The 12806-nt window shown below is 39.1% G+C and overlaps 1 protein-coding gene and 1 long non-coding RNA gene across 5 annotated transcripts in view; one reads left to right on the top strand and one right to left on the bottom strand.

Annotated features, from left to right (window-relative positions):
• Positions 1-12806, top strand: part of nbeaa (neurobeachin a) — a 772475-nt gene that overhangs the window by 283530 nt on the left and 476139 nt on the right. For 2 of the 4 annotated variants that reach the window (XM_073043884.1, XM_073043886.1), the window contains exons 1-4: positions 3881-3943; positions 4215-4395; positions 9379-9509; positions 11734-11841. In XM_073043884.1, coding sequence (XP_072899985.1) covers positions 3887-3943; positions 4215-4395; positions 9379-9509; positions 11734-11841 — 477 coding nt within the window. In that variant the 5' untranslated portion in view covers positions 3881-3886. Of the gene's footprint in view, positions 1-2575; positions 2585-3877; positions 3944-4214; positions 4396-9378; positions 9510-11733; positions 11842-12806 lie in introns of those variants that run through there. The other 2 variants (XM_073043888.1, XM_073043887.1) reach the window with 2 other exon arrangements.
• The window catches only part of LOC140726904 (uncharacterized), a 284399-nt gene that overhangs the window by 190872 nt on the left and 80721 nt on the right, over positions 1-12806 (bottom strand). The gene's annotated exons all lie outside the window — the stretch shown is intronic.

Here is a 12806-nt window from a genome sequence, read left to right on the forward strand (position 1 = left end):
TCAGCCCATCTAGTCTGCTCTGCCATTACATCATGGCTGCTCCTGGATCCCACTCAATCCCATACACTTGCCTTCTCACCGTATCCTTTGATGCACTGACTGATCAGAAAAATCAACTTCTGCCTTTAAAATACTATTGGACTTGGCCTCCACTGTAGTATATGCCAGAGCATTCCACAATTCACTACTCTTTGGCTAAAAAAATTTCTCCTTACCTCTGTTTTAAAAAGTCACCACTCAATCTTGAGGCAATGCTCTCTAGTTCTGGATACTCCCACTGTAGGAAACATCCTCTCCACATCCACCCTATCTAGTCCTTTCAACATTCAGTAGATTTCAATGAGATCCCCCTGCATTCTTCAGAATTTCAGGAGTATAAGCCCACAGTTGCAAAACGCTCCTCACATGTTAACCCCTTCATTCCCGAAATAATCCTTGTGAACCTCCTCTCGACTCTCCATTGACAACACATCCTTTCTGAGATATGGGGCCCAAAATGGTGGACAATACTCCAAATGTGGCCTGACTAGTATCTTATAAAGTCTCAGCATTATCTCCTTACTTTTATATTCCATTTCCCTTGAAGTAAATGCCAACATTGCATTTGCCTTCTTTACCATAGACACAACCTGTAAATTAACCTTCTGGGAATCTTGCATGAGGACTCCTAAATCCCTCTGTACCTCTGATGTTCGAACCTTCTCCCAGTTTAGATAATAGTCTGCACTACTGTTCCTTTTACCAAAATGCATTATTGTACATTTCCCAACACTGCATTCCATTCTGCTAATCTTTTGCCCATTCTTCCAATTTGTCTAAGCCCTGCTGCAATCGCCTTGCATCCTCAGCACTACCTTCCCCTCCATCTATCTTTGTATCATCAGCAAACTTTGCCACAAAGCCATCAATTCCATTATCCAGATCATTGACAAACAATGTGAAAAATAGTGCTCCCAATACTGACCCCTGAACAATGCCACTAGTCCCTGGCAGCCAAACAGAAAAAGCCCCCGTTATTCTCACTTACTGCCTTCTACCTGTCACCCATTCCACTACCAATGCCAGTATTTCCTGTAAAGCCATAGGATTTTATCTTGTTAACCAGCCTCGTGTGCACGTTATCAAATGCATTTTGTAAATCTAAGTAAATGTCATCCATTGCCTCTCCTTTGCCCACCCGGCTTGTTCCTTCCTTGAAGAACTCTAACAGATTTGTCAGGCAAGATTTCCCCTTATAGAATATATGCTGACTTTGACTTATTTTATCATTAGTCTTGAAGTGTCCTGAAACCTCATGCTTAATAATAAACTCCCAACACTTTCCCAACTACTGAGGTTCAGCTAACTGGCCTATAATTTCCTTTCCTTTGCCTTCCTCCCTTCTTAAAGAGTGGAGTGACATTTGCAATCATTCATTCCTCTGGGACCATGCCAGAATCAAGTGATTCTTGAAAGATCATGACCAATGTATCAATTATCTCTTCAGCAACCTCTCTCAGCACTCTGGGATGTAGTCCATCTGGTCCAGGTGCTTTTTCACCTTAAAACCTTTGGGTTTGCTTAGCACTTTTTCCTTTATCATAGCAATGGCATTCGTTTCTGCTCCCTTACACTCATGGATCTCTGGCACACTGCTAGTATCTTTCACAGTGATGACTGATGCAAAGTACCCATTAAATTCATTTGCAATTTTTTGTCCCCCATGACTAGCATCACCAGCATTATTTTCCAGTGGTCCAATATCAACTCTGACCTCCCTTTTACACTTTATATAACTGAAAAACTTTTGGTATCCTGCTTTATATTATCGACTAGTTTGCCCTCATATTTCATCTTTTCCTTTCTTATAGCTTTTTTAGCTGTGTTTTGTTGGATTTTAAAAGCTTCCCAATCATCCAACTTCCCACTCACTTTTGCTGCTTTTTATGCCCTTTCCTTGGCTTTTATGCAGTTCTTAACTTCCCTTGTCAGCCACGGTTGCCTACACCTGCCATTTGAGAACAGCTACTTCTGTGGGAGATATCTATTCTGTGCCTTGTGAATTATTCCCAGAAACTATAGCCATCTCTGCTCTGCCGTCACACCCACCATATCCTGCTCCATTATGAAAGAGGATCTAATCACCAACTCAAGAATTCCTTCACAGCTTGATAGATTGAGTGTGAGTTAGAGGTTATCCCTTTCTGAGATGGAGGTGTCATAATCTCGGGACATGAGATAAAACATTTAAGACTGAGATGAAGAAAACTGAGAGAGTTGTGAACCTGTGGAATTTGCTACCACATAGGACTGCTGTGTCCAAGTTGTTGTGAGCATTTAAGAAAATAATATCTTAAGCTCAAAAATTACTCAACTCTATGGTTAAAGAGCTTGAAAATGGTGTTAAAATATGTAATGTACTGTATTAAATGGAGGAATAGGGATGCTGGTCTGAGAAGTGTATTCCTGCTCCTATTTTCTTATGGTGCACTTTGAATGAATTTATTAAGAAATATTATTTTAGAAATAGTGTTTTAAAATAAATTAATTATTGCTCTTTTTCTTTTTGTTGCATTTTTGCTTATTGCACGCCCAGGGTTCCAAGGTCAGTATTTCTTCCTGTTGAGTTGGAAATGTGTTTATTATCACTTAATATTTGTAAGTATATATCATTTAATAAGGACAAGAACTGCATTATTTAATAGTTCTTTAATAATGATTCATGTGATTGCAAATTTGAAAGCAGAATATACACATAGAAAGAACAACGAAAAAGGGAGACAAACATTGAATTTCAGCATAATGAGATCATGAAAATCTGTGGATATTGGCATTAGTATTTTACAGAAATTTCTTTGTAATTTCCATTGAAGTTCCAGCAGGAATGTGGGAAATGTCTGGAAATTTACTCGGGAAAAAAATTAGAAAAGATGAATTCAAATGAGTTATCTTGTGATAACGCTCAAAACAGTTACTGCAGTGGTACGGTCAAAACAGCTGCAGTGTGTGAAGTCTATTGCAGTTGAGCACCAAGGCTACTTTAAAACCTTTCTTAAGCTCACTATTGCTAGTAAAGGTTGTGGGTGAATGGAAACAACATCTAAGTAATTTCCGTCCAAGTTGCATATTATCCTGACTTGGAAAATATATCATCATTTTTTTTTTAATTAACACTTAGTCTAAATCCTGGAATTCCCAACCTAGTAATATTGTGGAAGTGTTTTCATCAAAGGAATTCACATAAATGGTACACTATCATTGTTAGCTCAGAGAGAGTTACAGAGGACATCCTCATTCTGAAAAGATACGGTATATTAAAGAAAGTGGCTTTGTGGTGTGTAAGAAGGATGCTGTGCTGTTTAGCTTACATAATGATTGATAATCCATTGCTCAAAATTAAATTTTATGCTATTAAAGTGTTATCATATTTTAGGAAGCGTTGTCCCATAAAATAAGGAAAGGATAGTTATTTGAACTGCTACAAATAGCAGTATTTGCCATACTTCAATAAGTATGTTATTGGCAATTTTAATCAATATTATCATATTCTTAATAACTAATTTTTCCAGAAAAAACATACAGCAGTATATTCCTTGACTTTGAATGTCTTTTGATGTGCAGAATGCCTTGCATATTTCTTTTCTATAATTAAGTTCAACAGCTTGAACTTTTAAAAGATATCCTGAACAGACTTGTATGTCTAAAGGGATACTTGAAACAATCAGAAATAAATATCCAAATTACAGTCAAAAGTTACATGTAATTTTGAGGTATCCCACTGCAAAGGATTTTTCTGTATCATTCATTCTTCCTGTTTATGTAACGGACGTTTTATTATAAACACCATTATCCCCACTTTGTCTGACATTTTATTAAAAATTGCTGCTTTCTTCAAAAGACCAATACTATGGATTCCAGAGCCCCTGTGGACAATGGGAGACTTCACAGCCCTGGTAAATCACTTGTAAGTTAAAATTATATATGATACATATATATAGCTATATTGCATAAATAATTTGACATTTGTACTTCAGTATCATAATTTATGACAGCATCAAAAGATGCTAATCATATTGGAAGTGGGCTGCTTTTATGAAACATTAGCAATTTTGTCTACTATTTTAAAACAGTTTTCTGAGATTCATTTTCAGTTCTCCTTTGTAAACTGCAGAATTTAACTGAGAAGATTTTGTGTTCAGCTAACATGGTTATTTTCCTTGTTTTATTTTTGAAAGACCGAACTTGAAAACATCGAGGCAACCCAAGGCATGTCAACAGAGACAGCAGTAACATTTTTAAATAGGCTAATGGCCATGGTTGATGTGTTGGTTTTCTCAAGCTCACTCAATTTCAGTGAGATTGAAGCAGAAAAGAATATGTCATCAGGAGGCTTAATGCGTCAGTGCCTGAGGCTTGGTGAGTTGCCATTTATGTATGAACATAGCAGCATTTCCTTTAGAATACCTTCCAATAACTTGAACACTACTGATGTCAGGCCAATTGGCCTATAATTTCCTGATTTATTTGCAGTGTCTTTCTTAAACAGTAGAACAACATTGGTTAACCTTCAATCCTCTGGTACCTCACCTGTCACTAAGGATGATTTAAATATCTCTGCTAGAGCCCTGGCTATTTCTGCATTTGTCTGTCATAGGGTCTGAGGGAACACCTTCTTAGGTCTTGGGGATTTATCCATCTTAATTTGTCTCAGGACTGCAAATACCTCCTTCTCTGTAATCTGTATAGGGTCCATGAAGTTGATGCCACTTAGCTTCACTTCTATAGATATCGTGTCCATCTCCTGCGCAATTAGCATGTGCAAAACAAAATTATTTAAGATCTCTTTTGGTTCCATATAAGGATTACCATTTTTATCTTCTAGAGGACCAACTTAATCCCTTGCAATCCTTCAGCTCTTAACATAGCTATAGAATTCCTTAGGATTCTCCTTCACCTTATCTGCTAGGGAAACTTAATGCCTTCTTTTAGCCCTCCTGATTGCTTTCTTAAGTGCTCTCTTGCATTTCTTATAATCCATAAGCAACTCACTTGTCCTACCTGCTATGCACCTCCTTTTTTCTTTTAACCAGGACCTCAATATCTCATAAAAACCAATGTTTCCTATACCTGTTATCTTTACTTTTTATTCTGACAGGCATATACAAGCTTGGTATTCTCCAAATTTCAGCTTTGTAGCTCTCACACTTACCAAGTACACCTTTGCCAAAAGATAACCTGTCCCAATCTACACTTGCCAGACCTTTTCTAATACCATCAAACTTGGCTTTTCTCCAATTTAGAATCTCAACCTGTGGACCAGACCTATTTTTTTTTTGCACATTTACTCTGTAGCTAATGCCATTGTGATCACTAGATGCAAAGTGTTCCCCTACACAACCTTGTGTCACCTGCCCTGTTTCATTCTCTAATCAAGTATTGTCCACTCTCTCATTGGGACTTATATGTATTGATTAAGGAAAATTACCTGAACCTATTTGACAGACATATTTCCCATCTCGTCCTTTATGAGAGTCCCAGTCAAAATGTGTAAGTTAAAATCACCTACTATAACAGTCTTATGTTACTTGCAACAGTCTGTGATTTCTCTACAAATGTGTTCCTCTATATCCCTTGGACAGCTGGGTAGTCTATAATATAGTCTTATTAATGTGGTCATACCTTCCTTGTTTCTCATTTCCAGCTATAATGCCTCACTAGATGAGTTCCCCAGTCTGTCCTGAGTGAGCATTGCCGTGATAATTTCCCTGACTAGTAACACTACCCCTCCTCCTTTAATCTCTCCTGCTCTGTCACCTCTAAAACAACAGAATCCTGGAATATTGAGCTGCCAGTCCTGCCCCTCCTGCAACCAAATCTCACTGATGGCTACAATATCATACTTCCAGGTGTTGATCCATGCCCTGAGCTCATCTGCCTTTCCTACGATACTTCTTGCATTGAAATATATGCTGCTCAGTGTGGTGAACTACATATACCTGTCTGGACACGCCCCCTGATGACTGCTCCGGTGGCTCCTCCCACAGACCCCTGTATAAAGTTGATGGAGGTCTGAGCCCGGCCTCTCAGTCTCCAGGATGTAGTATGGTGGTCACTCACTGCTCGTTCCTTCTTCCAGTCAGTAAAAGCTGATACCTCGCTTTTACGTCTCAGAATGAGTTATTGATGGTGCATCACTCAGAACACTAGTCGCACCATGCTCAACCTTTTGATTCCTGACTTTGTCAGGTCTGAACAACATATCTCCACAACCTTGGCACTAACTGTGCTGGTACTGTTTTCCATTCCACTGCAACTCTAGTTTAAACCCACCATGCAGCATTAACAAATCTTCTGGCTAGAATATTAGGCACCCTTCAATTCCAGTACAAACTCTCTTCTATACAGCTCCCACCTTCACTGGAAGAGAGTACAGTGATCTATTAATCTTATGCCTTCCCTCTTTCACCAACTCTTTAGCCACATGTTAAACTGTATAATCTTCCTATTTTTGTCCTCACTAGCTGGTGGCATTGGTAGCAATCCTGAGATCACAACCCTGGAGGTTCTGCCCTTGAACTTAGCACCTAACTCCCTGAACTCGCTTTGCAGAATCTCGTCACTCTCCCTACCTAAGACATTGGTACCTACATGGACCATGGCGTCTGGCTGTTCACCCTCCCACTTAAAAATGCTGAGAACTCAATACAAAATATCCCAGACCTTAGCACCTCGGAGGCAATATAACATCCGGGAATCTCGTTCTTGTCCACAGAACCTCCTTTCTGTTCCCTTAACTAATGAATCTCTTAACACTTCATCTTGCCTGTTCTTCCCCTTTCAGTTTTGAGTCACAGAGTCAGACTCACTGTCATTAACCTGACCACTGTGACTTTACTCTGCCACATCATCCCCCAACAGTATTCACAGTGGTATATCTGTTGTTGAGGGGGTTGGCCACAAGGGTTCTCTGCACTGGCTGTTTAACCCCTTTTCCCTTCCTGACTGTCATCTAGTTCCCTGTGCCCTGCATCTGCTTGGCTGTAACTACCTCTCTTTATGTCCTATCTATCACCCGCTTAGCCTCCCGAATGATCGGGAGTTCATGCAGTTCCAGCTCCATCTCCTTAATGCAGAGTGTTAAAAGCTGCAGCTGGGTGCACTTCTTGCAGGTGCATTCACCAGGGATACTGGAGGTCTCCCTGCCTTTCCACATCCCAGAATCTCGTCTGGCATCTCTACTGTTTCAAAGGTGCAAATAGAAAGAAAGAACAATAAACTGCAGGAGGGGTGGGGGGAGAAAACTCTACCTACAATTCCTTTGCCTTCTCTCACTGAAGACTCCCCTCACTGAAATCTTGAAGAGCTAAAGCCTAAAAAATTCTTCACTATAACTCTGACAACTCCAATGATGGCCAATCAGCTTGCACTTGCCTTCCTTTAATATGGTTTTGCTAATCAATCCCGAATGCTGATTGGCTGTTGCTCAAAGATGGAAATGACTGTGAGTCATTCCACACTTGCACTGTGTCTAGCACTTAGTGCAGCATAATTCTTGCTGACCATGAATACTCTGGAAACAGATATTTAAAAACTGAATGTTGCACCAGTCATTACTTCCCAGATTCTGTACATTGATTGTCACATGTTCTGAGATACAATGAAAAGCTTGCCTTGCAGGAAGAAAAGAGTTGCATTTGGTTCCTCCTTGGTATATGCTGAAGTAAATTTGATGTTTGTAAGACAAGATGGTGTTAATCTAGAAGTGGGAATGCTTTGAGTTCAAGTCTACAGTCTTGAAAGTAGATAATGATGAATACATGTTTGTCTAGAGAATGTGAGATCGTTGTGCATGAACAGTTACCAAATTGTATCTTATGATGGGAAAGTACTAGCCTAAGGGGTTTTGAAGGGTATAAAAACCCTTTGTGTTTTGTGCGTGGGGGCATCTTCTCTTCAAAAGTGACAAGCACATCGAGAGAAAGAGAGAGTGTGTGACAGTTTGTCGGATTTGTGGTTTCCCCTGACATTTTGCAGATCAGCTTATTTAGTGATAAGTACTAGTTTGTTTTCTGTATTTCTACCTCATTAAACATTTGTTTTTCTTTCTAGATTGCATGTTTTATATAATTTTTATAAAGTGATTTCTTGTGGTTTAACATGTATAAAGTGACTCCTTTGTTTACGAATATATTTGCGAATACCTCGGATGAATCAGAAAAAAATCACAATCAAATTTAAAAATATTTTCGTTACACTTGCATACTGTTTATACAGATCAAATCATTGCACAGTGCTCTGAGGTAGGACAAGGTAAAGCAATAACAATAAAGAATAATGTCAATGGCTACAGAGAAAGTGCAGTGTAGGTGAACAATAAAATGCAAGGTCATATAGATTGTGAGATCAAGATTCCATCTTATCATACTAGGAAACCATTTAATAGTCTTACTACAGGAGGACAGAAGCTGCCCTTGATCCTGGTGGTACCTGTTTTCAACCTTTTGCATCTTCTGCCCAATAGAAGAAGGCAGAAAAGAGAATCTAGTTTGAAAAGGTCAGGGTGGTGGGGCCAGAGGAGGGGAATGGGCCAGTTCAGCACACAGCTCTGCAAGGTTGACTCATGTCTCCACTGAACTGAGGTTATGGTCTGCAACTAATGGGCTCCTGAATCTGCTGTGGTTCACTTTTTTTTTCTGCCCATTAGGTATCTGACAGTCTTTAAAAATGTGTTCTATGGGTTTCTTTGTTTTGTGACTGCCTGTAAGGAGACAAATTTCAAGGTTGTATAAAGCATACATATTTTTATAATAAATGTACTTTGAATTTTGACTTTGAGTCTGCTGGCTGTTTTACAGAAGCTGCAAGAAATAAAGATAGAGTCTATAGTGTTATGTCCATAATTCTTTGCAGTTCTTGTGGTCACATGCAGAGCAGTTGCCACACCAATTAGGAAATAGGTTGCCATACTATCCTGATAGGACACTTTACATGGTGTGTTAGTAAAAATAGATAAGTGTTGATGGGCATGTGGCAAATTTTATTAGCCTCCTGAGGAACTAGAGGCATTAGTGAGCATTCTTGGCTGTGGCATGTATGTGGTTGAACCAGAACAGGCTATTGGTGATGTTCATTTCCAGGAACTTGAAGGTCTCAGTCCTCTCAACCTCAACACCATTGATGTAGACAGGAGCATGTGCACTGTCCCCCTTCCTGATATCAATGCAATTCACTTTTGGTTAACATTTGGAATCTTTCTCTTTGCAACTGTTGAAACTTTGGTAGCATTAGTGCACAGCACAGTAAGCAATATGTTTTTTTCTGTATTCTGTTTATTTTAGAATTATAAATTAAAATTAAGTTAGTAGAAAAATTACTGTTTTAATGTTTTCTATCTTACAGTTTGCTGTGTTGCTGTCAGAAATTGTCTTGAATGTCGACAGAGACAAAGGGACAGGGTGTCTAAAACTTCACTAGCTAACAATAAGATTCAAGAAAATCTTCAAAGTGTAACTGGATCTAATACATCCAAGGTATCACATCATAATTTATACTTCATTTAGTTTCAAAAAGATGACTTGTGATTTTTGATATAGAGTCAGGTAACGTGGTCTAAAAATTGCACCACATTATTAAATTTTAAAATGTGCATGTGGCAGATCAACAATCTCTTCACATTTTACATCATCCCCCTTCCAATTCTTTAAAGCATACTCTTTCCTGTACTCAGCATTACTTTCTTATCAGATTAAACAATAGGCAATTTCTGAACACGATATATCAACATTTCTCCGAGTTAGCTCTAACTTTAAAGGGTTGAGGGTGACTTGCTCACTCTCCACTTTTGAGTGTTCTGAGATGGTTGATGAGTCCAATATAGAATTCACTGAAGAGCATGGGTTGTCTGATACTTTGTGTACTCCTCCCATTGTCTACACTTCTTGAAGTGGATTACTCTTTCACGAATGATATCAACCCTGAGTTTTATTGGAGCTTTGCTTATCCAATTGTAAAGGGAATTTCTTCACACTTTTGATTGTGTTTTATATATGACAGTTGGATAGTGGGGTTCTTGGTATTGGTAATTCTATTTTGTAGCCTCACTCTATTGAATAACTTCCTTTTAAAGTTGTTAATCTCCCATTTTCTTCATAAAGTCATTCTGGCAACTTCAAAACCCTCTCACCTATCCTATCTATAATCCTTTGTAGGCACTTTATATCTTGCATTCATATTGCTAATTTACTTACCTTTAAATCATCAGCTAACTTCAGTCAGTTTGGTCCCTTTATCCATATATTAATGAAGATTGTAAATAGTTGATTGCCAATGTGATAATGACCCACTTAACTGAGCTCTGTTTTCCATTAGAGTTAATTCTGTTGACCTCAACATTGGAAATACGACTACCGTAATTTATGATACTTGATTAATATTAGCGAATGTTTGCACCAGGACCAGGTTTGCCAAAAATACTTGCTTAGTGTCATCCTCAGAAGTTTGAAAACGGTTGCAATTACTCAATTTCCCAGATTACTGCTCTCACCTTGCTCCTTCCTAAGAAATAAAAGAGATTGAGTTTCCTTCATCCTGGCATTTTACCCTACCAAACTCTGCATGCAGTAAACACCCTTCGTAGCTTCTGCCAGGTGCAAAGGCATTCCACCATCAGTCGCATCTTCCCCTTCTCACCTTTTTACATTTGCTATAGGGTCTGCTCTTTCCGTGATTCCCAGGTTTGCTTATCCCTGTACACCCACCCATCCCTATTCACCAGCACTTTTCCCTTGCAACCATAGGAAGTGCAACTTCTGTCCCTCTGCCTCATCCCTCACCACCATCCAGGAATGTAAACAGCCTTGCCAGTTCAAGGAAAGATTCACATGCTTCTGCCAACTTTGCCCACAGACTTTGCTGTCAATTAGTCTCCTATACATAGGCAGGACCATGTGACGACCAGGTGACGATTTGGTGGAACACCTAATCTCAGTCTGCAATGGCCATCTCAGTTGGGTGCCATTTCAACTATCCTGCCCATTTCCACATTGGCCTCCATCCTAAACTTCCACTGTGGGGCCTAAATGAGAAGAATAACACCTTATCTTCCATCTGGGTACTCTACAATCCAATGGTACAAACATTGAATTTTCCACTTTCAGGGATACTGCCTCCTCTTGGTTCTCTCTGGTCCACCCATTGTCCCCCTCTACCACCTCATTCCTCACAAGTAGATCTCCTATCTCTTTAATGAGTTTCATTTGCAAATTATTCCCACTTTATGTTTCACCTATCACCATCATTCCTTATCAAATTTCAGCATCTGCAGCCTTTTGCATTTCAATTAACAACTTTCAGCCTCTGCCTCTACCTCCACGTTCCCCTCTACCCACTGGATCCATCTTTTTTTCTCTCTCCTAATATGTCTCTACCTCTGTCACTGTATTCCATGCTTGACCTCTGTGCTCCAAATGCTCAGCATTCTCACCTGTTCCACTTATTGCCCACCAGCTCCTGGTACATCCCATCCCTCTCACCTCTTTATTCTGGGTTTCTCCCCAATAAACTCTCAGTCTTGATGCAGGGCCTCAATTCAAAACTTTAGCTTCCTTTGCCTCCTCGGATGCTGCTCAATCTGCTGAATTGCTCCAGCAGTGTATTTTTTTGCTCCAAGTTAATGCATTCACAGTCTCTTGCGTGTCTAGTGAGAAAACAATATTTGCCAACTGTTTTTAAATAAGATGTTCACATTTTTTTCAGACTGCAGTCGAAAGTGTCACTGGCAACCTTTCTCCAATTAAAGATCCTGATCGATTACTGCAAGATGTGGACATTAATCGTTTGCGGGCTGTTGTCTTTCGTGATGTGGTAATTAATTTAAACTTTTATTTTGTGATCTTTGGGTTTGCTATTAGATGATTTAAAACAATTATATTTTAGTATTTTATGACAAAAGAAAAATGTCCTTGACCAGAAACTGCAGCATTGCAATTGATAAATGTAAATTTCAAACAAATTAAAGTGGTGAAACTTTTATCGGTATTTATGGTTTCCAGTAAATTTGGGTATATGGCATTTATTGTATTAAATTCCTTAATCTGGTTTGACCTTGTATCTTTTTATTCCACAGTAAATTTGTGTTAGTTTGTTATTTATAATCTATACTGCTGTAATGGTAAATTGGTTTGTAATTGTTACATGTACTGAGGTACGATGAGAGGCTTGTTTAGCATACTGTTCAGATAGTTCAAAAGTTCAAAGTTTAATTTTATTATCAAGGAGCATAAATGTCACCATATGCAACCTTGAGATTCATTTTCTTTTGGGCATTCATAGTAAATACAAGAGACACCATAGCATCAATGGCATAAGACACTAATCAAGCTTCACTTGGAGTATTATCAACAGTTTTGGGTCCTTTATGGTGTTGTCATTGGAGAGAGTCCAGAGGAGGTTCAGGAGGATGAATCCGGGAATGAAGTGGTTAACATATGAGGAGCATTTGGCAGCTTTGGGTGTGTACTCACTGGAATTTAGAAGAATGCTGGGGATCTCATTTAAATCTACCTGTTGTTGAAAGGACTAGATAGGGTAGATGTAGAGCGGATGTTTCCTATGGTGGGAGTATCCAGAAGTAGAGGGCATAGCCTCAAAATTGAGGGGTGACCTTTTAGAATAGAGGTAAGGAGGATTTTTTTTAGCCAGGGAGTAGTGAATCTGTGGAATGCTCTGCCACAGACTCCGGTGGAGGCCAACTCAGTGGGTATATTTAAGGCGGAATTTGATCGTTTCTTGATTGGTCAGGGCATCAAAGGATATGGTGAGAAGGCAGA

The sequence above is a fragment of the Hemitrygon akajei genome, chromosome 4 (assembly GCF_048418815.1).
Source record: "Hemitrygon akajei chromosome 4, sHemAka1.3, whole genome shotgun sequence".
Classification (NCBI taxonomy): domain Eukaryota; kingdom Metazoa; phylum Chordata; class Chondrichthyes; order Myliobatiformes; family Dasyatidae; genus Hemitrygon; species Hemitrygon akajei.